The 24,708-nt window shown below is 44.4% G+C and overlaps 1 protein-coding gene across 24 annotated transcripts in view; it reads right to left on the bottom strand.

The window, feature by feature from the left end:
* KANSL3 (KAT8 regulatory NSL complex subunit 3) overlaps positions 1-24,708 on the bottom strand; it is a 45,889-nt gene that overhangs the window by 20,362 nt on the left and 819 nt on the right. For 8 of the 24 annotated variants that reach the window (XR_011386484.2, XR_011386485.2, XM_008253760.5 and 5 more), the window contains exons 2-9: positions 24,110-24,375; positions 19,749-19,919; positions 8,023-8,113; positions 7,721-7,906; positions 1,569-1,700; positions 1,209-1,325; positions 893-994; positions 716-787 (exon numbers count right to left, since the gene is read on the bottom strand). Coding sequence is in view for 19 of the 24 variants with exons in the window: in XM_008253760.5 (XP_008251982.1) it covers positions 716-787; positions 893-994; positions 1,209-1,325; positions 1,569-1,700; positions 7,721-7,906; positions 8,023-8,113; positions 19,749-19,919; positions 24,110-24,330 (1,092 nt within the window). In the remaining 5 variants the exon portion in view is untranslated. Of the gene's footprint in view, positions 1-715; positions 788-892; positions 995-1,208; positions 1,326-1,568; positions 1,701-7,720; positions 7,907-8,022; positions 8,128-19,748; positions 19,920-24,109; positions 24,376-24,471; positions 24,646-24,708 lie in introns of those variants that run through there. The other 16 variants (XR_016229186.1, XR_016229187.1, XM_089326062.1 and 13 more) reach the window with 6 other exon arrangements.

The raw sequence follows: 24,708 nt of genomic DNA, 5'->3' as shown, positions 1-24,708 counted from the left end.
TTCAGATTTCCACGGAGCAGTCCCTGGCTGAGTCCCACCAACCCTGGGAGCAAGGAGAATGGGGAGAAGGCCTTTATCCTCTCACGGTCCTACCTTTCACACTAGGCTAGACCAGATGAATCAGAAAAACTGGGGCTTTGGGATGTGTCTAGGACATTTATGCAAAATGGAAGATGTGTAAATGAAAAATAATAAAGAAAAGGTTCTTTGACATTTTGGAAAGGGATTGGACAGGAGTATAACATCAAATTCCAGAGCTATTAATTTTCACTTGTGAGAATTATTGTTAATTTTTACATAGAAAATAGCATGGCACTTACACCGAGAGAAAAAGGAATTTTTTTTAATAATACATGATGAAACATACATAAATGAAATTATACAATATTTGGAATTTTCTTCAAAATAACCTGAGGGAGACAGAAAACCAGCAAGGGTGAGATGCACTAAGCCTGACAGTGCAGGTCCAAGGGGTTTACTACACCAGTATATTCTCCCTGCTTTTGTTTCTGCTTACAATTTTCCACAATAAAGTTAAAAAGCTAAAATCCGTCTTCTACAATCAACAATGCAATCATAAAGGTAAGGAATCTAGCACACAGTGCCTGCCACACCGCAAAGGCCTCAATGGAGCAATCCCTGCAGTAGCAGTAGTATTCGTCCTGTGACAATCTCCAGGTTCTCAGTGACCCTCAAATAAGGTGGAATTACTTACGTGACAAGCCACCAAAGCTCCTGTGTTCCAACCAATCAAGATAACGGGTTTGTGTGGAAAATGGCTGTGGATCTTTGTGGGAAAGAAGGGAGACAGTCAGGTCAGAGGCCCAGGAGCGTGCAGAACAAGCCCAGAATGATGGTGTGCTACCAGCAACTAAAGCAGGGACATTCTCACCTCCAGCACTTTGCTTCTCACTGCCCCAATCATATGCTCAAGACACTGTAGAACGCCTACCCCACTGCCATTGTTCAGTAAATGGGTGGCTACAGGGATGACCTGAGGAGAGAAGCAGTGTCCAGGCCAGCATGGTTAAGTTTCAAATCTCTCAATCCTGCTTAACATGCTAAAATCCCTTCAACCCTGGACAAGCAGTCAAAGGATGCTCCACACTTTAGTTCTTCCACTCTGACTCCCTCCAGCACTTCCTTCTCCCAGTCTTCCAAAGCTATACCCCCATCCAGCAGAAAGCTCATCCTGCCTCCACACATACCTTGCCTAAGCAGGAGAGCTGAGACTGCCAGAAGCGGTGGCGGCGTGAGGTGGGAAACACGGAGCTGGAGGGGCCAGAGGAGGCGATGAGAATGAGAGGAGAGCCCGGGAGTTTGCTCTAAGGAGAAAGATTCCCACCCAAGAACAAGTGAGTGAGAAGTGTTCTTTCATGAGATCCAAGGACTGTCTTTCTCATCCCAAACAATGATCCTTTGCTTATGAAACTAAGGTTAAACATTATACAAAACAAGTTATAAATTTAAAAAAGGTAAAATAAGCTATCTGTCATCCTCTTGCCAAGGTGTTAAGGCTTCAGTATAAGATGTCAAGTGCCACGTAAGTCCTGAGCTGTCCAACTTACTGGCTTGTTATGAGAAAGCACCCCTACAGCAGGGTCCCAGGGCCTCTTCAGGAGCAGGGACAAGGCCTCGGCTCCCGCAGCCCCAGTCTTCGTGTTGGAGGACACAAGCATTCGGTCAATCAAGGTCGGGATCTGGAATGAAGGAAGAGCAAAGATGCTTCCAGTGTGCACTGAGATACCTTCCCACCACCAGCAACCAGGCAGGACAGGGCCCCGTGATGAGCCATAAACAGACTTTTACTAAGTCTTGCAAACCTTCCTCAGAACCAAAAGTACAAATAAATGCACATCTGAAAAGCATGTTCCTGGGGCTGGCACTGTGGCACAGCGGATAAAGCTGCTGCTTGCAGTACCGGCTGCTCCACTTATTTTTAAAAAAGATTTATTTATTTGAAAGACAGAGTTACAGAGAGAGGCAGAGCCAGAGAGAGAAAGAGAGGGAGGTCTTCCATTCTGCTGGTTCACTCCCCAAATGACGGCAACAGCCAGAGCTGAGTTGATCCAAAGCCAGGAGCTTATTCCAGGTCTCCCACATGGAAGCAGGGGCCCAATGAGTTGGGTCTTTTTCTACTGATTTCCCAGGCCATAGCGGAGAGCTGGATAGGAAGAGGAGCAGCTGGGACTCAAACTAGTGCCCATTTGAGATGCTGGCTCTGCAGGCTGCAGCTTTAACCTGCTGCACCACAGTGCCAGCCCCTGCTCCACTTCTGATCCAGCTCCCTGCTAATGTGCCTGGGAAAGCAGCGAAGGATGGCCCAAGTGCTTGGGACCCTGTACCTGGAAGAAGCTCTTGGCTCCAGTCTGGCCCAGCTCCAGCCACTGCAACCATTTGGGGAGTGAACAAACTGATGGAAGATCTGTCTCTCCCTCTCTCTAATTCAGCCTTTCTGATAAATAAATCTTTAAAAAATAAAAATTAAAAAAAGTTGAAGCAACCTAAATGTGTATGTAAAAGAGTTGTTAAGCAAATTATCCATCTAACTGTATATTGAGGGTTATTTCCTTTTTTTTTTTTTTTTTTTTAAGATTGTTTTTATTTGAAAGGCAGAGTTAGAGATTGAGGGAAAGACAAAGTGGTCTTCCATCCATTGGTTCACTTAACAAATGGCTGCAACGGCCAGAGCTTGGCTTGTCTGAAGCCAGAAGCTTCTTCCAGATCTCCTACATGGGTGCACTTGTGCCATCTTCCATTGCTTTCCCAGGCACATCAGCAGGGAGCTGTATCATAAGCGGAACAGCCAGGACGTGAATCATCACCTGTTTGGATGCCCGTATCACAGGCAACAGCTTTACCCACTACACCATGGTACAGGCCCCAAGGATTACTTTCAAATACTATTAAGAATCTGTTAAGGGGCTAGTGCTGTGGTGTAGTGGATAATGCCACTGCCTGCAGTGCCAGCATCCTATATGGGCACTGGTTCAAGTCCCAGATGCTCCAATTCCGATCCAGCTCTCTGCTATGGCCTGGGAAAGCAGTGGAAGGTGGCGCAAATCCTTGGGCCCCTGCATCCTCCTGGGAGACCCAGAAGAAGCTCCTGGCTCCTGGCTCCTGGCTTTGGATCGGCACAGCCCTAGCCATTGCAGTCACTTGGGGAGTGAACCAGCAGATGGAAGACCTCTCTCTCTCTCTGCCTCTCTGTAACATGCCTTTCTTTTTTCTTTTCTTTTTTTTTTTTAAGATTTATTTTATTTATTTGAAAGACAGAAGTACAGAGAGAGGTAGAGATAGTTTTTCCATCCGCTGGTTCATTCCCCAGATGGCCACAATGGCTGGAGCTACACCAATCTGAAGCCAGGAGCCAGGAGCTTCTTCCGGGTCTCCCACGTGGGTGCAGGGGCCCAAGGACTTGGGCCATCGTCTACTGCCATCTCAGCCATAGCAGAGAGTGGGATAGGAAGAGGAGCAGCTAGGACTAGAACCGGCGCCCATATGGGATGCTAGTGCCGCAGGCAGAGGATTAACCCACTGCGCCACAGCGCCAGCCCCAACAATGCCTTTCAAATCAATCAATAAATCAATCTTTTTTTTTTTTAAAGAATCTGTTAATAACATACAGAAAAACAGAAACAATTTTGCTAAAATGTTACAGGTAAAACAAAACAGGAAAATGATCTCTACTCAGAAGAAACATTGTAAGAAAGGATGCCAAAATGCTAATAGATTTCTGTATCTTCTAAATTTCCTCGATGAACATCACTAACTTTATAACTAGAGAAAAAACAAACAAACAAAAAACTCCCAAAATTTTCACCCAGTGTACTGCTTTCAAGCTGTGGCATGTTAAAGAAATCTGTGATTGTATCCAAAAGTATATCCTACTGTATTGTGATTTATGCCACATCCTGTTATTTACTATCCACCAAAAATGTGATCTCATAGGTATATAAATATAGGTTTCATACATGCTGATGTTTACATTGAAAGAAATATCTGCATGAATTCCATTCTACCCACAAAGGTCACAATGACAGAGGGGAAAGGAAGAAATTTTAATTAGAAGTAGTTTTCAAAAAAACAAAAGAACATTTTTGAGAAATTGGAGAATAAAGACTACCATAGTTTGATGCAAGTTGTAAGAGCTCAGACAGAAGATAAGTTGCTCCTAATTTAAGAAGAGAGACTAGAAAGATTTCTTCAGAAGAAATCAAGAGATTGTACCAATGTTCTCAGTTTAACTCATGAAACAAATGTTTATGAAAGAGCTGTTGAGGACAGCTTTGTGGCCATGAGCCCTGTGTGAGTTCTGGCTGCTCTACTTCTGAACCAGCTTCCTGATAATGCACCTGGAAAAGCAGTGGACAAATGTGCACTTGGGCCCTTGCCACCCACATGGAAGACTTGGATGCAGTTCCAGGCTTCTTGTTTTGGCCTGGCTTAGTGCTGGCTAGTGAGGCCATTTGAGGAGTGAACCAGTTGATGGAAGATTTATCCATCTTTCTATGTCTCTCTGTCTCTAAAAATCTTAAAAAAAAAAAAAAAAAAAAAAAAAAAACCCTGCTCATACAGACACTAAGCTAGTACTTTGAGGAATTTAATCTAAAAGTGGCAATGAATCAATAGGCTAATCCTCCACCTTGCGGCGCCGGCACACCGGGTTCGAGTCCCGGTTGGGGCGCCGGATTCTGTCCCGGTTGCCCCTCTTCCAGGCCAGCTCTCTGCTATGGCCAGGGAGTGCAGTGGAGGATGGCCCAGGTGCTTGGGCCCTGCACCCCATGGGAGACCAGGAAAAGCACCTGGCTCCTGGCTCCTGCCAGGATCAGCGCGGTGCGCCGGCTGCAGTGGCGGCCATTGGAGGGTGAACCAACGGCAAAAAGGAAGACCTTTCTCTCTCTGTCTCTCTCTCTCACTGTCCACTCTGCCTGTCAAAAAAAAAAAAAAAAAAAAAAAAAAAAAAAAAAAAAAAGTGGCAATGAAGACAAACACACACAATGGGGGAGGGGTGGCTGATAACTGTCACAAAATGAACCGAAGGCCCACACTGCTGACACTAACTGTCCAGAGGAGAGGGAAATTCATAGGCAATTTCCATCTGAAATACAGCATATAAAGTGAAACAGGCAAGGCACTAACAGAGGATGAGAGAGCAGCTTTCCAGCCACAGATACCAGCAAGTGGCAATAAAGTGTGGGGCTTACTGTAGGCCCAGGTAGACTGAAACGGGGATTAGAGTAGGAATGAAGATACAGAGCTACTTAAAAAGGCTCAGGCCAAACTGTACAGGATGTTCACCCTAAATGGTCATTCTTTGTTACTCACTCTGTAATTGTGGGCCACTCAACACTTTGAGGCAAAGGATCTGATCTAATTTAAAAGCTTTATCTGAGGGTGGGCACTGTAGCACAGCAGTTAAGCCATCACTTGGGACAGTCACATCCCATTATCGGAGTGTCTGGACTCAGTCCTAGCTCCATTTACAATCCATCTTCCTGATAACGTGCACCTTTGGAAGCAGTGGGTAATGGCTTGAGTACTTGAGTCCTTGCTACCCACATGGGAAATCTGGACTGAGTTCTCAGCTCCTGGCTTCAGTCTGGCTCAGCTCTGGCTGTTGCAGGCATTTGGGGAGTGAACCAGCAAATAGAAGATAGCTCTCTCTCTTGCTCTTTGAACTATATGAAAACAAATAAATCATTTAAACATAGTTGTGGGAAAATAACCACTGTGGAAAATATTGCAAGACTCTGATTGTGCACCAGGCAAGTCTTCCACTGTTCGGCTCACCCACACTGTGCCCCAGCAGCACAGCCAGGCAGCACCAACCTGAGGATCACTCAGTGGTCTGCTGAGTTTGCTTTATCTTGTACAAGGGACACAACCAACCAGTAACTAAAGTGGGAAAACAGTCCAAACTCTTTCTTAAAAGGAAAATTATACCCAAATTACGCTTGCCATAGGTGAGGCAGAATTACCAGAGAACTGGTCCACTACCCACACTCACTCTCTCCAGTATATTCACCAACACTGTACTTTTTCGAATGGTAGAACACTGTGGAGAATGTATTTTGAAAATGCTTACTGCCTTCATGGGCCAAACTCTCTGCCAGGGTCTTGTCTCGACCCCACATCCCACCTATGCCCATGTCTGCCCACCATTCCCCTCCTGGCCCAGGGTTTATAATGCAAGGGAGCAAGACAAAGGGAAACCTGGGACTCTCTCTGTCCGCTAAAAAACAAGCTCCACCACGGCAGGGGGCAGTTCTGTTTTATTCACCCCAGTGCTTGGCACACTACAGGCACACAAAATCATATTAGTTGAATGAATAAACTAGGATCAAATTTCCTACTATGCATATAAAATTAATGCATCAAGTCCTGAGTTTTGTTTTGTTTTAGCACTAAATCAGTCTTTGTCTTTAGTTTTTTTTTTTTTTTTTTTTTTTTGGACAGGCAGAGTGGACAGTGAGAGAGAGAGACAGAGAGAAAGGTCTTCCTTTGCCGTTGGTTCACCCTCCAATGGCCGCCGCGGCCGGCGTGCTGTGGCCGGCGCATCGCGCTGATCCGATGGCAGGAGCCAGGAGCCAGGTGCTTTTCCTGGTCTCCCATGGGGTGCAGGGCCCAAGCACCTGGGCCATCCTCCACTGCACTCCCGGGCCACAGCAGAGAGCTGGCCTGGAAGAGGGGCAACCGGGACAGCATCCGGCGCCCCGACCGGGACTAGAACCCGGTGTGCCGGCGCCGCTAGGTGGAGGATTAGCCTAGTGAGCCGCGGCGCCGGCCAGTCTTTAGCTTTCTAACAAACTGAGCATCCTTCAACTTAAAAATAAGAAAAAATGAGCCTGAAAATTTTGAGATATAGTCGGTGGAAGCAGTTGGCCAGAAAATTTACAGCATCAAGACAAGCCAGCTTCCCGCAAAGAATTAAAAACTACTGAGAAAAAAAGCCAGGAACTGAATTAATCCAAGTTGTCCATGCTATTTTGTAGTGGAACAAAACATCCCAAATAGTCAAGAATCTAGGAGGATGCTATTTAAAGAATCATTAACAGTTCCTATAGGCTTACTATATGCCCAGTGTAATATCAAGCTATCTACCTGGATCAACTAACTAAATTTTCACAATATTCCTAAATGGGTGTTATCCTTAGCCACATTTTAGAGAGAGGAGAACCAAGGACAACTTGGGCTGAGCTCACACAGCTGATCAGCGACAGAGCTGAGATCAGCCAGGCAATCAGCCTCCAGCACCTACACTCTGTCTCAATGAGGACAGCCCAGCATGGTCATCAACATCACAGCAAATCCTAACCCAACTGTTGCACAATACTGTCTAAGAAAGCAGGGAAACATAATGAGATATTTGTAACAAATTACAGACCAAGTGTTGCTACTGAAGACTCACCCAATGATGAAGAGAGACGAGAAACTCACTGCCCTGTTCTGGAATCCATTCATATACCCCTCCCTAAGAAATCCTTCATCACCCCATCACAATTTGATTCACCACTCAAACCACAAGCTGTAAGGCTAGAGTGACTCTAGTTTTTAGACCCCACACCTCATCCTGGAGATGGCAGGGCTGAAGACATTCACATGAAATGACGCCCTGTCTCCTCTAGGCCGCATAGGCAATGACCCTGTCCAACCCCACATCTTGAATCCACAGAAGACGGTTATCCCCAGCAAGGGCAGGTACCAATTACAGCCTTACCTTCCCTTTCAGCGTCTGCAAAGCATCCAGGTAGGCTGCCAGCATGGGCAGACTCAAGGTCTCCACGAGGGTGGTGTGTAGCCACTGGATCAGCTTGGTGTCCCAGCTTACACTTGCCAGTGCCTGTCGCACTCTCCTCGCACACTTGTCCACGGCAACACGGCGCAGCACTGGCTCATTACAAGCCTGAAAGATAAGTGGAAGTGATAAAACACAAGAAGCATTTGGTTATGGGAAGGACAAGTGAGTCAGCAGTGAGGCCTGAGTCAGGAAGAGCCCGCCGTGGGCAGATTCTGTCTTACCCCTTCATTGGCCAGGCGGGCAAGCCGATCACACTGCAGGGCTTTGAGGGTCTTGTTGAATAGCTTGTTCTGGGCCACTGTCCAGCCAGTCCTATAATGGAAACTCTGAGGAATTAAAGTCAAACCCTAGGGACACGCCCCGAGAAGGTACACCATATACAGAAGATTATCCTGTGTTTTTCGTTCCCACTATGAAAGACTATAACTCAAATATAATTCAAATCTCAGACGACTGAGCTAAAACACAAGACCTAGATTTTGGTCCCAATCCAGCCATTGCAGCTATGTGGGGAGTGAAGCAGTGGATAGAAGAACTCTCTGGCTCACTCACTCTCTGTAACTTTGCCTTTCAAATAAATAATTAAATCTCAAGACCCCAAAATACCAATATATTTATGGCCCTTCTAAGGATGACTCAAAACCCAGAAGACATAAAAGGAATAGAGGGGAGGCCTCTGGCCTAGCAGTTAAGGTGCTGGCATCCCATAAGAGAGTGACGGAATCTGCTATCCAGTTCCTGCTAACGAGGACCCTGGGAGATAGCAGTAATAGCTTTGGTAGCTGGGTCCCGGATGCCCACTTGGGAGACCCAGATTCAGGTCTGGCTCCAGGTTTAGCTCCTGACCCAGGGCCACTGCAGGCATTTGGGGAATAAACCAGAGGACTGGAGTTCTCTGTCTCTGTCTTCTCAAATAAGTAAATAAATAAGAGAGAGAGATAAAAGTAATTACATAAAAGTTTTTGAAAGGGAATAAAAAGTATCAGAAATACAGTCAAAATGGTGGGAAAACAACTGCCATTTCATTAAAAAAGAGGTGCTACAAAATTTTTAAAAGATGAAATAATCAACAGGGAAAGAATATGGAAAGGCAGGCCACAAAAAGTGAAGTCAACTTTGCTTCAAAATTAAACAATACAAATTAAAATAATAAAATATTACTTTTCACCCCTCACATGGGTAAAAATTAAGTTTAATATGGTATTGTAAGGGTGTAAGAAAACGTATTTCTCCATATTCTGTTGCGGGAGATATAAAACTAACTTGTAAAAAGTCAATATGAAAAATCCATTTTTCCATTTTGGAAAATCAATCGAAAAACCCAAGTCAGACCCTATCATACCTCTGCTCAAAGTCCTTCAGTGGTCCCAGGAAAATCAGTTTAAAGCCAAAGTCCTCACAACAGGCTGTGGGGCCCTCACTGCCTCTCCAACCTCACCATCATGACTGCCCCTCACTTACTTTGCTTCAGCCACCTTGCATGCCCTGCCCCAGACCTTGCCATGTACACCAGGCACACCCTGCATGACAGACTGGGCACTTGCCACTCGTTCCCAATCTCAAACAATGGCTCCCTCTCTGTTCCTTCAGGTCACTGTTCAAATGTCACTTTCTCCATGGCTCTGTCTGACTCATCTTTATTTACACACCAAATCTACCCTGGGATTCCCCAGCCCTCTCTACTAGCCATATTACCACCTGACACTCTACTTTATTTGTTTGCTTTGTCTCCCTCTGCAGAATGCAAAGGCCAGGATGGTTGGGATTTTTGTCAGTTTTGTTTAAGTACTGTATCAGCTCATGAAATAGAGCATGACACACTCTGCAGAGTTAGACACCTACAACAAATGGAGGAACTGTGTGCATGCTGCATTCCAAGTTCTGTAAATAACAGGGTCCAGATTCAAACGCTCACCCTCTGCATCGTACTGAGCACCTGAGCACTGAGTAGCAGAGAGGACCACAGAAACATGTTCCTGCTCACTGGCAAATGGAGCCCTTCACTGCACCAAGCTGGTGAAGCTGCAGGGAAGCCCTTGAAAGGACAGCGAGTTTCCCTTCTTGCTTCCTATCACATTAGCATCATTCCCATCACAGCCCACCACATGAGACACTCTAATCTCTACAGCCACCACTCTAGGAACTAGTCTGGGGCTGGTGCTATGGCTCAGCAGGTTAACACCATGGCCTGAAGTACAGGCATCCCATATGGGTACGCCGGTTTGAGACCCGGCTGCTCCACTTCCAATACAGCGCTTTGCTATGGCCTGGGAAAGCAGAAGATGGCCCAAGTCCTTGGGCCCCTACCCCCATGTGGGAGACCCGGAAGAAGCTCCTGGCTTCAGATCAGTGCAGCTCTGGCCGTAGTAACCATCTGGGGAGTGAACCAGCAGATGAAAGACCTCTCTCTGCATAAATCTGACTTTCAGATAAATAAATAAATCTTAAAAAAAAAAAAAAAAAAAAAAAAAAAAAAAAAAAAAAACTTCTGTGCGCTGGCATTGTGGCTTAGCAGGTAAAGCCGCCATGTGTAGTGCCGGCATCCCATGTGGGAACCATTTTAAGTCCTGGCTGCTCCACTTCCGATCCAGCTCTCTGTTATGGCCTGCGAAAGCAGTGGAAGATGTCCCAAGCGCCTGGGCCCCTGCACCCTATGTGGGAGACCCGGAAGATGCTCCTGGCACCTGGCTTCGGATTGGCCCAGCTACGGCTGTTACGGCCATCTGGGGAGTGAACCAGCAGATGGAAGACCTCTCTTTCCGCCTCTGCCTCTCTGTAACTCTGTAACTCAAATAATAAATCTTTTTTAAAAAAAAAAAACCTTCTGAATTTCCAGTTCTATAAAACTAATGGGTATAATGAACCTGTAACAATTGCATCGCAGTCTTACTGCCAGTACTGATGCTCGTTTATAGTCAACCGGGTTAAGAGATGAGAACTTCACTTCAAAGTCTGGAGCTTTCTCAAAGTCTATTAATCACATTGTAAACTTTAATTCCAAGAACAGAGAATGAGGTATAATTGATTTATGAGACATCAACAGCATTTGCAAAATTATTCCATTCTTTAGCATTTAACAGGATGTTTCCCTATTTGTTCGTCTTACTCTGTATTTATTCTGAAACCCAAAATGAGGGGAGCAAGGAAGATGATGTGAACAAAGTGGGGAAGGGTTCCAAAGCAATTGAGAAATGACTTCCATTTTGCAATGACAGCTGAAATTAAATTTAAAAACCACAATGATGAAAAGTCCAAAGTCCTAGAAAAAGTTCTTAGAATTGTTGCTGAATACATAACAAAATGATCCCAAGAATTGAAACACATTCTCTATTTTGTCAGCTTCGTGGGAGGCTGGAGAATTAAGAGGGGAAAAAAATGATGTAACCCAGGATTAAGATAAAGAGCATGCAAGAGATATAATTAAGGAAAAATGTAAAAGCAAGAGACAGAATTTTAAATACAAGTCTAAACACTCAAATAGCCGATGGGAACTGTGGTGAGTCAACTGGCTCCCCACTACCTAAACCTATTCAGTTTTCATGAGTGCAAAAATGCCTTGTCTTCATTTCGTAATGAGATCAGATAATCTTTTGTTTGCCATTCTCTGATTGAAGCTGAACGATACGCTGACCTCTCATTTATCCTATTCAAAGCAGCCAAAAAGACCACACTGGTCCTGTAACAATCTGGCATTTTCAAAAGTAATCATTATTTCCCTGGCACTGTTTCAAGGAGACTAATTTAACATTAATACGACAAAAGGATTTTTTTAGAAAAAAAAAAAAAAAACCTAGAACAGGGAATGACAAGGAATACCAGAGAATCCCAGTAAGTCATACTTCTGGGACAGGAAGGAACAAAGGAAAGAGAAAGTAGGTAGAGGGAGAGAGGAAAGAGAAAGTAACTCAGAGGTCGAGAACTGACTTCCAAGATAACCAACCCAGGATTTTTACAAAGACACACCTGAGTATAAAATTATAGAAAGTTCACGAAGGGAAAAGGTTTTTTTTTCTAGGTGAAATTCAAGCTGGGCTTCTTCCTTTTTTTTTTTTTTTTTTTTATTTATTTGAAAGGCAGAGTTACAGAAAGGCAGAGGCAGAGGCAGAGAGAGAGAGATCTTCCACCCGCTGGTTCACTCCCCAGATGGCCGCAACGGCTGGAGCTGGGCTGATCCAAAGCCAGGATCTTCTTCTAGGTCTTCCACAAGGGTGCAGGGGCCCAAGGACTTGGGCCATCTTCCACTACTTTCCCAGACCATAGCAGAGAGTCGACTGGAAGTGGAGCAGCTGGGACTCAAACCGGTGCCCATATGGGATGCTGGCACCGCAGGCGGCAGCTTTACCCACTACACCACAACACCAGCCCCCAGATTGTGTTTCAAGATAAGACAGCCTGCTTCCTGACACTAATTCTCTTACTCACATGTTGGAAATGTCCTGAAATCCATTTAGGCAATGCTAAGAAAAGTGTCCAAATTTATTTTGTGGGGCCAGTGCTGTATCTATATGGTGAGTGACCCAGCGGGTAAAGATCTCTCCTTCTCTCTGTAACTTTCAAATAAATAAATAGGGCCTGGGCCTCCGCCTGCAGCACCAACATGCCATGTGGGCGCCAGCTCATGTCCCGGGTGCTCCTCTTCTATTGCTCCTGATCGGCCCAGCTCTGGCTATAACAGGTATTTGAGGATTGAACCAGCACATGGAAGACCTTTCTGTTTCTCCCATTCTCTGTGACTCTATCTCTCAAATAAAGAAATAAATCTTAAAAAAATTAAAATTTAAAAAAATCTTAAAAAATAGAATTTTGTTAGGAGCCAGCATTGTGGCGAAGCCAGTAAAGCTGCTACCTGCAACACCAGTATCCCACATGGGTGCATGTTCCTGTCCCAGCTGCTCTACTTATAATTCAGCTCCCTGCCAATGGCTTGGGAGAAGCAGTGAAGATGGCCTAAGTGTTTGGGACCCTGATAGCCACATGGGAGACCCAAAAAAATCTGGTTCCTGGCTCCGGCCTCGCCCAGCCCTGGCCATTGTGGCCATCTGGGGAATGAACCAGTGGATGGAAGATTTCTCTCTCTGTAACTCTGACTTTCAAAATAGATAAATAAATCTATTTTTTTCTCAGAAGTAATATTTTGTTAAATGTCTTTCAAAACTGTGCATACAATGAAACTCACCCATTTGACAAACATCTAGAGGAAAAAAAAGGTTGACCAACATCTTCAAGACTGTATCACCATGCCAGTAAATGCCAATCATTTTCAAAGTCCCTTCAAGTTGCATGACTGTGTCAGACAGACATAAAAACATTTTCTAAACCCAGTCATCCAATTTCCTCTATAAGAAGATGGACCATAACTATTTAAGGGTTTGGGGCCATACAGTCTCTGCCACAATGTTTGACTTTGTAGATATGGTGCAAAAGCAGCCTTGGATAATACCTAATGAATAGACATGACTATATTCCAATAAAACTTTATGGACACCCACATTTTTATTTCATATATCAGGAAATTTTTTTTTTTTTTTTTTTTTTTGACAGGCAGAGTGGACAGTGAGAAAGGTCTTCCTTTTGCTGTTGGTTCACCCTCCAATGGTCGCCACAGCTGGTGCACTGCAGCCGGCGCACCGCGCTGATCCGAAGGCAGGAGCCAGGTGCTTCTCCTGGTCTCCCATGGGGTGCAGGGCCCAAGCACTTGGGACATCCTCCACTGCACTCCCGGGCCACAGCAGAGAGCTGGCCTGGAAGAGGGGCAACCGGGACAGAATCTGGCGCCCCAACCGGGACTAGAACCCGGTGTGCCAGTGCCGCAAGGCAGAGGATTAGCCTAGTGAGCCGCGGTGCCGGCCAGGAAATCTTTTTTTTTAAAGGTTTATTTTATTTATTTGGAAGACAGAGTTACAGAAAGAAGCAGAGACAGAGAGAGAAAGAGAGAAAGAGATCTTCCATCTGTTGGTTTACTCCCCAAATGGCCACAATGGCTGGAACTGAGCATATCAAAAGACAGGAGTAGGAGTTTCTTCCAGGCCTCCCACAACGGTGCAGGTGCCCAAGGACTTGGGCCGTCCTCCACTGCTTTCCCAGGCCACAGCAGAAAGCTGGATCAGAAGTGGAGCAGCTGGGGTACTAGAACTGGCACCCATATTGGATGCCGGCACTGCAGGCCAGGGCTTTCACTTGCTGTGCCATGGTGCCAGACGCAGGAAAAATTTTTTGCAAACACTTAAAAATGTAAAAACCACTCTTGGCACATGGACCAAGATTTGGCCCACAGGTCAATTGGACAATTCCTGATCTATACAATTACTTCAAGCAGAGAGGGATACTTAAACTACTTTACAAAATATCAGCCATTACTAGAGAAAGCCAGAATCAGGTTGGGTAGGGGCTTAATTTTCTATAGAGTTATCTGGAGGCAGTTTTGTTTGTCCATTTGTTTGAAGATTTATTTATTTACTTGAAAGTCAGAGTTATAGAGAGGGGGAGACAGAGAAAGAGAGAAAGAGATATCTTCCATTCCTGGCTCATTTCCCAGATGGCTGCAACAGCCAGGGCTGGGAGCTTCATCCAATTCTCCCACATGGGTGTCAAGAGCACAAACACTTGGGCCATCTTCTGCTGCCTTTCCCAGGCCATTAGCAGGAAGTTGGATCAAAAGTGGAACAGCTGGGACTTGAACCTGTGCCCATATGGGATTGCAGGAGGAGGCTTTACCTGCTAGGACACAACAGTGGCCTCTGGAGGCAGTTTCCATTGAAATAATTCAAGAGGGGGAAAAAGAACCCAAAGGGAAATTACATTTGTGACTCCACAGATGAAGGACAATCAGTAAGTTCTCAAGGGAGAAAAAAACTCAAGAGTTCTCCAGACCTATCCTATAGTCAGTCAGTAGAGTTCGTGATGTGGGAAACTGTAATTTTACATGACTTTATACAACAAGAAAGGAAGCAGCAATTTAACAATCAAGTCAAAAGGAAAGAATGGCAACAAGATGATTATAATCAGAGCAAAGGGAACTCCAAACCCCAAATAGGGACAGGGTCATCAAATGGTGACCTCTGTGAAGCTGAAGCTAGTCAATACCATCAAATAATGAAATGGGTCATGTGTAAAAATGACCCACCTGAAGTAATGGTTTCTAAGTCTGTTGCTAATGAGAAAACATACTCAAAATCTCATCAAACACTAAAAAAAAAAAAAAAAAAAAAAAAAAAAAAATCTGAAATAAACTGAGCTCTGTTAAATCTTACCAATCTAGGGAAACATCACAATGAAAGGATGGAGGTCCACATGGAGACTACAGAAAAATAGGCCAAAGATAAGAATTTGTCTGTTGAGGCAGACATTTGATGCAGCGTTTTAAGATGCGGTTTGCGAATGCACCCAAGTGGGAGATCTAGATATAGTTCCTGGCTCCTGGCTTTGGCTTGGCCTACCCTTGGCTGCTGTGGGCATTTAGGAAGTAAACCAGTAGGTGGAAGATCTCATACCAGGGTGCCTGGGTTCAAGTCCTGGCTCTATTTCTGATTCCAGCTTCCTGTAATATACACGCAGGGAGGCAGTAGATAATGGCCAGGCTACCCAAGGACCTCTTCTGTTTCATAAACATCTTTCTCCTTATAAATTTAAAAATGGTTTTTATATGTATTAAGTCTCTATTGACTTTGACAAGCATGAATAGTCTCCAAAACCCTCTTAATCATAATCATGGGTAAACTGATAAAAAATATCACAGAGTTCTACACATTTTCTGAAATTTCAAACTGAGGACAAGGCAATGGACAATACCACAAAGGGATACATAACCACCTGAAGAGCACTTAGCTGAGCCACCATTAACTGCTCTTACTCTTTTTACTGCCCTTAACACAAAGGATCCAGTAGTTGGAAATACTGGGCCCTGGAGTTAGATTGATCAGTTTGAACAAATTCCTGCTCAATCACTTCCTAAGGTTTGTTCAACTTCTTAAGCTTAGTTTCTTCATCTTATTAAAAAAAAAAAAAAAGATGGGGCCGGCACCGTGGCTCACTCGGCTAATCCTCCACCTGTGGCGCCGGCACCCCAGGTTCTATTCCCAGTCGGGGCACTGGGTACTAGGCCTGGTTGCTCCTCTTCCAGTCAAGCTCTCTGCTGTGGCCCGGGAGGGTAGCGGAGAATGGCCAAGTGCTTGGGTCCCTGCACCCGCATGGGAGACCGGGAGGAAGTACCCAGCTCCTGGGTTCGGATCGGCGCAATGCCAGCCGTAGTAACCATTAGGGGAGTGAACCAACAGAAGGAAGACCTTTCTCTATGTCTCTCTCTCACTGTCTATAACTCTCTCTGTCTCTCTCATTGTCTAACTCTACCTGGCATAAAAAAAAAAAAAAAAGGTGGGATAGCTGTCATGACATAGTATGCTAAGACAGAGCTTAGGATGTCCAAATCACACACAGAAAACCCCTGGCTACAGTCCAGGCTACTCCATGCTTCCTACCCAGCTTCTTGCTGGTGTGCAGGGAAGCGGTGGATAGCCCAAGTACTTAGGTACCTGCACCCAAGTGGAGATCTGGATATAGTTCCTGGCTCCTGGCTTTGGCCTGCCCTACCTTTGGCTGTTGTGGGCATTTAGGAAGTAAATCAGTAGATGGAAGATCTTTTCACTCTCTCTCTGCTTCAAATAAATAAATAATTTTTAAAAAATAAGAGTTGAAAGAGGAATGTATCTTCTACTGTAAGAGTTGCTAGAGAATTAAAAGGAAGAATATCTGTGAAGTACTTAGTACCTACTTGGTACCTAGAAAGCACTCAACAAATGGTAATTCATTTATTACTATCCTTGTTATTAATTTTTTATTAACTGTAATAAACCCTTTTGCTAAATTCAGTGACTCCAGCAATATTCCAGTAGCTGATCTTCACCCACAACAGTTTTCCTCTTGATCCTCTGAAGAACATGTCCCCTTTTTAGGGTACAGCATTAATTCCAATTCAAGACCCAACCAACTTCTCCACAAGCTCTTCTTCACAGAACTACTCCTCCTGCAACAGCTCCCATCCTCATCACATACGCATCCATTTAATCTCAGTCCTTCCAACCAGCCTCGTCAATCAGACTAATCACCTCAAGCTTCCCTACCCTCTCCCTACTCCTTTCTCTTGTTATTATGAAATAACAGGTCTCCAACATTATGACCAACTCCTGATGTAAGGAGTAACATTCTTTTACATATGGTACAGATGTATAAACAGATTTAGATAGCCATCAAGAAAATGAGATGTCACTTTATACCCAGAATAGTTATAATATTTTGGGAGAGAGAGATAAATAGTAACTGTTGGCAAGGATGGAGAGAAATCAGATCATCAAAATGGAGGGCTGGTGTTGTGGCTCAGAGTGTTAAGCCACCACCCACAATGCCAGCATCCTATACAGGTGCCAGTTCAAGTCCCAGCTACTTCACTTCAATCCACTTCCCTGCTAATGTGCCCAGAAAAGCAGTGAAAGATGGCCAAAGTGCTTGGGTCTCTGCACCCACCTGGGAGACCCAGATGATGTGCTCCTGGCTCTTGGCTTTGGCCTGGCACAACCCTAGCCACTGCAGCCATTTGAGGAGTAAACAAGAGAATGGAAGATTTCTGTCTGCAACTCTGCCTTTCAAATAAATAAAACAAATCTTTAAAAAGAATTTAAATAGTAAAGCCATTTTGGAAAACAGTCTGGTAGGTCCTCAAAAGTTAAATACAGGGGCTAGCACTCTGGCATTGCAACGCCAGCCCCAAAGTGATGCAGTGCCAGCATCCCATATGGGTGCTGGTTTAAGACCCGGCTGCTCCACTTCTGATCCAGCTCTCTGCTATAGACTGGGAAAGCAGCAGAAGATGGCCCAAGTCCTTGGGCCCCTGCAACCTTGTGGGAGATCCAGGGGAGGCTCCTGGCTTGTGCCTTCAGATCAGTCCAGCTCCTACCACTGCAGCCATTTGGGGAGTGAACCAGCAGATGGAAGACCTCTCTCTCTGCCTCTGCCTCTCTGTAATTTTGCCTTTTAAATACAATAAATAAATCTTTAAAACAAAAAAAAATTAATACAGGGTTATTACACAATCCAGTAATTCCACTCCTAGTTATATATCCAAGAGAATTCTAAACAGACATCTATAAAAAACTTGCACATGAATGCTCATTAACAGCCTTGTAGCAGCCAAAAAGTAGAAGCAATCCATTTCTAGCAACTGATCAACAGGTAAATAAAATGTGGGGAATACATGCAATGGACAATCTCTCAACAACAAAACAGAATTCAGCAATAATCAGGAAGTACTGATATATGCTATAGCATAGATGAACCTTGAAAATACTACATGAGGGGCCAGCACTGTGGCGCGGTGGGTTAATCCTCCGCCTGCAGAGCCAGCATCCTACATGGGTGCCGGTTCTAGTCCCAGCTGCTCCTCTTCCAATCCAGCTCTCTGCTATAACCTGGGAAAGCAGTAGAAGATGGCTCAAGTCCTTGGGCCCCTGCACCTGTGTGGGAGACTGGAGGAAGCTCCTGGCTCCTGGCTTCAGATAGGCACAGTTTTGGCCATTGCGGCCATTTGGGAAGTAAACCAGCGGATGGAAGACCTTTCTGTCTCTCCTTTTCACTGTCTAACTCTAACTCTCAAATAAATAAATAAAATCTTTAAAAAAAAAAAGAACATTATAACAAAAAAGAAGAAAACACTGTATGAAAGAAACCAGACACATAGCTTCTTGGCCTTTTGGGTAAGATCAAGCAAAAGAAACCAGACACAAAAGAACACATTATTGAATGATTCCATTTACATGAAATGTCCAGTATAGGCAAATCTAGAGACAGAAAGGACACTGATGGTTCCCGGGCCTGGAGGAACTGGGAGGAAATGGGGAGTTAATAAGTACAGTCTCTTTCTCAGGGAGATGGCAATATTCATCAAATTGTGGTGACAGGTGCAATACTCTGAATATACTAAAAACTACTAACTGTACACATCAGATGAGTAAAGTGCATGGCACGTAAATATCTCTATAAAGCTGTTATGTAATGATAAATAAATGTTGTCAAGTGAGTATGGACAAACAACACGGAGAGAGAAGTTGAATCTCCTGGGAGAACAAGGAAATGTGGGAACAAAACTAGCCAGAAAACACATGAAAATGGGCTTAGGTATGTCCTCAAACCATAGATTGGGAGAAGGCATTTGGCCTTGGGGTTAAGATGCCCACATGCCATACTGCATTATCTGGGTTTGATTTCTGGCTTCAGCTCCTGATTCTAACTTCCTGCCAATGCAGACCCTGGGAAGAAGCAAAACCCAAGGAGTTGGGTTTCTACCACCCACACAGAAACGTGGTTTGAATTCTTGGTCCCTGTGCCAGTCCCAACCACTGAATGCATCTGGGGAGTGAATCAATGAATGGGAGTTCTCTCTCTGTCTCTTAAGGTAAGTAAGTGAAAACTAAAAACAAAAAACAAGGAAAAGAAACAACATTGCACATCTACTTTAAAAGCCACTCAAACATCTGTTAGTTTTTCCTATAACTCCAAAACCTTTTTACTTTCCTTGTTATTGACCATATAAACACGTATCTTATATTTAATGTACATTTAATTTTTTTGTAGTCTGGGTGGCCCTATATGATGACTGTTCTATATAAGTAACTGAGCTTATCATACCTATCAAATTCAATTCATCTGTTTGTTCAACAAACATTTATTACATATGTACTGTATGCCAGGCAGAGTCCTAGGGGCAGAGATGACTGACAGGCAAGTCCTGCTCTCAAAGAGTTCACAGAACAGTGCACTGAGAGTTATAATGCAGAGACTGTGTGACTACAAATGAAATCAGCTCCCAGTAAATGTGTGTCAATGAAGATGACAATACAAAATAATTGTAGGAAGGTAACCATCAACCTTGAGCGAGCCACCTTCCTGAAGAAGGGCCTACCTGTTGACATGCTCCTCCCAGTCCTCAGGAGGGGGAGGGGCATCCGCATCCGTCCTGGCGAAGATGACATGCCGCTCACACTCGTTCATCACGCTGCGAGCCTTCTGGTTGTCATAGAGTGGAACAGGGGTGGACGTGATGGTCTCCACATCTATTGGGACGTCTGATTCACTGTAAACAGGTGAGGAAATAGAAGCAGGCCACGTGTACTTCACACAACACAAATGTTTAATAATCATCAGGTTGTCAAAAAATAACTCTTTAATACAGTCAGCTTTAAATTATGTTTAAGAACATTATCTGTAAGAAAATTTGGAGTCAAAGACATTTCCCCCACATTGGTCTACACCTCTGCCTTCTCTGACATGTTGGTATGTGCTGGAGGAACACAAAGTTGTTTTAAAATGAATCTGTGCAAAAAGTAACCAACAGATAGTAAAAAGACAAATATATTCCATAAGCAAACAGCTGATGAGCTAAACATGCTGTCCAATAAAGTAGCTATAAGCCATCCACTTAAAGAAATTTAATAAAAACAAATAGAATTGAAAACTCAGTCCCTCCATCACACTAGCCACATGTCATATTCTCAATAGATCCTTCTGATTACTTGCCACAGTGCTGGCTATCACAGGTACAGAACACTTCCGTTACTGCCAAAATTTCTGTTAGACAGTGCTGGTTTAGAGTTTCAAATTATTCATATAAACCTTCCCTTTCATTAACAAGTTAACCAATATTTAACAATATGCTTGTAAAAGCCTGTGATTGCCTAAGATAAAACACCTAAAATGAAGACATCTTAGCTGTTTAATTCAGCTTGTACAGAGCCTAGAAGAGAAATATAAATGGGCATGTGAAGGACCTTTCATATTTTAAAATGACTTCAATGAAATCCTAGCAGCACAATGGTCCTTTCCCAGTTCACGGTACATGGCACCAACTTTGTCAACTGATAATAAGCCAATCAAATTGGCCTACTGGCTGTCTATCAAACATTATGTTCACTTTCTGACCTCAATGATCTTCCTGCATCCATACCCAATGACTAGAATAATTACATCATTATGAAACAAAGTAAAATAATATGCAGCTAGATTTGGTGGTGGACAGAAGAGCTGATTATCTTCTCTGGGCAGACTTTGGGCCAGGCAGCTGAACATGTCTGCCTAAAAGAGAACTCTTGATTCTACCACCCCAAACCTCGCTTCCCTGAGTCTTTCCCAGCTCATGGCACCACAAAGCTACTCAAGTCAGAAATCTAAGAATCATCCTAAGTTTACCCTCCTCCTTAGCTCTGACCCATCTTTCCAATTCACCACAGTAGGTCCACTTGGTTCTATCAAATTTACCTCAAGGCTATCCACTTTTCTCCATTTGTATTGTTTCCACCTTGATCCAAGCCACCATGATTTTTGACCCATTCTCAGACCACTCCAATGGCCTCCTCACTAGTCTTCTAAATTCCACTCTTGCACTATAAGCAATTCAATGAAAATTCAGAGTGATCATTCTTCTTTTCAAGATTTATTTTATTTTATTTGAAAGAGGTAGAGAGGGGGCGGGAGGGGGGAAGGGGAGGTGTGTCTTTCATTGCTGGTTCACTCCCTAAATGGCCACAACAGCTGCAGCTGAACAAATCTGAAGTCAGGAGCCAGGAGCTCCTTCCAAGTCTCCATGTAGGTGCAAGGGCTCAAGGACTTAGGCCATCTTCAACTGCTTTTCCAGGCCACAGCAGAGAGCTGGATCAGAAGGAGAGCAGCCCACATGGGATGCCTGCACTGCAGGCTGGGGCTTTAACCCGCTGCACCACAACGCCAGCCCCAAAGTGATCATTCTAAAACAGAAACTAGATCTCATTCTTAGAATCAAATTCCTGTATGAGGTAGTCTTGTCAATTTCTCCCTATCTTCTACTCTCATCCTTAATGCCAAAATACTACAAACCGCAGTGGCCTAAGTTTCTAGAACATGCCAAATTCTCATTGTTAGGGCCTATATATGGAGAAAGGATTTGTAAGAGAAAATGATTTTCTAAGTACCAAAACAATCAATTCCACAGAATATCATTTTAAAAAAAAAGGTCATGGGGGGAGCCAACATTTCAGCACTCCACCTGAGATGCCAGCCCCCCATATGAGCACCCGTTTGAGTCCTGGCTGCTCCACTTCCAACCCAGCTCCCTGGAAGTACTTGGGCACCCAAAATCCATGTGAGAGACCCGGATAGGCTTGATGGGAGTTCCTTGGCTCTTGTCTTTGGCATGGCACAGAAACACCTAGTGCAGCCACAGGACTTTCAAGATCAACAAGAAATACTACACAATACAGAGAAAAAGATTTCAAATTCTATTTAAAGGAACTTTTCAGTTATGCCCCAGGCCAGTCTATTACTATATATTATTGCCTACAGTAACAGCTCCCGAGCCTAGTACAACCAAAAAAGCCAACAAAATACTAAGGTTGTTGGGAAATTAAATACAAAACATTATTCTACATGTGTTTAGAACAAACATCAAGGCACCTCTGGTTCATTAAGGCTCGACGACAGGATCTAAAGAGGCAAAATACAGGTACTGGCACAGGGGGTTAAGCAACTGCTTGAAACTGGCATCCCATTTGGGAGCGCTAGTTCAAGTCCTAGCTGCTCTGCTTCTGATCTAGCTCCTTGCTTGTGGGAAAGCCACAGAAAATGGCCCAAGTACTTGGGCCCCTGCCATTCACATGAGAAACTGGAGTTCTCAACTCCTGGCTTTACCCTGGCCAAGCCCCATCTGTTGTAGCCATTTGGGGGAGTGAACCAGCTCTCTGTTTCTCTGCCTTTCAAAGGAAGGATCGAAGGCAGGGAGGAAAAGTAAGAAATGAAAAATACAAACTCTCTCAACGAAACTAAAATCCATGTTTGAGGAAAAGGTTAAACATTAGGTAAGATTAAAAACACCAATGGGGCGGGGGTGGGGGGAGTTCCAGGCTCCCGACTTCGGCATGACCTAGTCCCGCCTGTTGTAGCCGTTTGAGAAGTGAACCAGCATATGGAAGACCTCTCTCTCTAACTCTGCCTTCCAAATAAATAAAAATAAATATATTTTAAAAAGAGCATGGTGGGGCTGGTGCTGTGGCATAGCAGGTAAAGCCGACACCTTCAGTGCCGGCATCCCATATGGGCATCTGCCTGCTATACTTCCGATATAGCTCTCTACTATAGCCTGGGAAAACAGTGGAAGATGGCTCAAGTCCTTGGGCTCCTGCACCCATGTGGGAGACTCAGAAGAAGCTCCTGGCTCCTGGCTTTCAATTGGCACAGCTCCAGCCATTGCTGGCCATCTGGGGAGTGAACCAGCAATGGAAGATCCCCCCGCCCTGGCCTCTGCCTCTCTGTAACTCTGCCTTTCAAGTAAATAAATAAATCTTAAAAAAAAAAAAAAAAAAAAAAAGAGCATGGTTTGATTATCGGAATAAAGCATATCAATAAATCTTGAAATGTGAGGAATTCCTTAAAGCTCAAAAGAACTATCAAACAGCTCTCATCTAATGTAACTGTGTCACTTATCACCTGGTGAGTTTATGAAACTTCCTAACTCTAAGGTAGGCAAGCTGAAAATATAATTAGACCTAGGAGGGGTTTAGACGATTAACTCATGAATGACAGGTCTGTAACACACTGAGAGAGAAAGCAACATCTTGGGTATGTGCTCCTAATCTGTGTGTGTGAAGCCAGGGAAAGCAAAATTCACTACCATAAAAAAGCTACTGTTGCTACTGTCCAAGAAGCCACCGGACTAAAGTGAAAGGGATCTTATCCCGGATGGCAGTTTTTTAAAAAGGGATCTTATCCCGGATGGCAGTTTTTTAAAAATCAACTTCTCAGTCTTTCTTCACCAGTATAATCCTCTTCAGTTTCCATTTCACCCAAGTTCTATTATCTAAGACTCGGGTGGGGAATGTCTAGTCTGCGGGCGGTAAAGGCCTGGGAAATCCTTTGGTCTGGTTCTGCCTAGGTAACCCGCAGGCAAGACTCAGAATTCAACAAGTCTGTGGAAGGCTAATTTTTAAGCTGATAATTTTATATGGCCCATGATCGATGATATAAGTATGCAAACAGCCCTTGGCAGAAAAGAGCTTCCCCACCCAAGGCTGTTTGCTTTCCATGGGATATTTTGCTTTCTTAACTCTTGTCAGGCACCCTGAATGCACACGTCCATATCCTCGTGTTGCTTTACAGAGATGGTTGAGTTAAACATCAACACTCTCCAGACAATGCCCCCATCAGCCCTAAGAAAAAATCACCTCTCATCCCCCAACCAGCTGATCACTGCCCACTTAGGGCAGTGTCAGCCCCTAAGAGAAAAGAGCCCAAACTCACATGGTGGTTTCGTGTTGTCGCCGGGGAGTAACAAAGAGCATGCGTGTGGGGCGGGCACTACTCGCGTCGGGGTGGGCACTCCACGGCTTAGCATAGCTATGATCCAGAAAAACCAGGTCCAGCTCCCGTTCATGCACTGAAAGCTGGAAGAGCAGCGAGGTGCCCATGCGCCGAGCTGAAGTCTGGAAGTCTCTCTCCCCACCCCGGTGGGCCATGTCCATAGACCGGCAGCAAGGTCAAGGCATGGGCAACTGCATGCTCGCCACCTGTGGTGCAAAGTTTCCGTTTAGGTCAATTTATTTTAAATTCCTCCCAGCCTACACCCGCGAATATGCTCACTTTTGTGACCTGCTCATACCCACCATAGGGAGGGTTCCTGAGATCCCACACCACTGCCCAAAATGGCTATGACGCCACGACTTGCTCCATATCCAAGCTCGAACAAAACTGGACCACTGCAGAGCTCACTGATTCCACGGTTCGCAGGGACCTCACAGAGACAGGCACTGAACTTGCGTGGTCAGCACCAAATTCTTCTATGTGGGTGGGAGGGGTCTTAGCAAACAACAGGATATACAAACACGAATTCTTTAAAAGCT

Source organism: Oryctolagus cuniculus, chromosome 2, assembly GCF_051225735.1.
Source record: "Oryctolagus cuniculus isolate XC-2025 breed Fujian yellow rabbit chromosome 2, ASM5122573v1, whole genome shotgun sequence".
In the NCBI taxonomy this organism is placed as follows: domain Eukaryota; kingdom Metazoa; phylum Chordata; class Mammalia; order Lagomorpha; family Leporidae; genus Oryctolagus; species Oryctolagus cuniculus.
The sequence above is the reverse complement of the archived record's forward strand: the minus strand, read 5'-3'. Positions and strand labels throughout refer to the sequence as shown.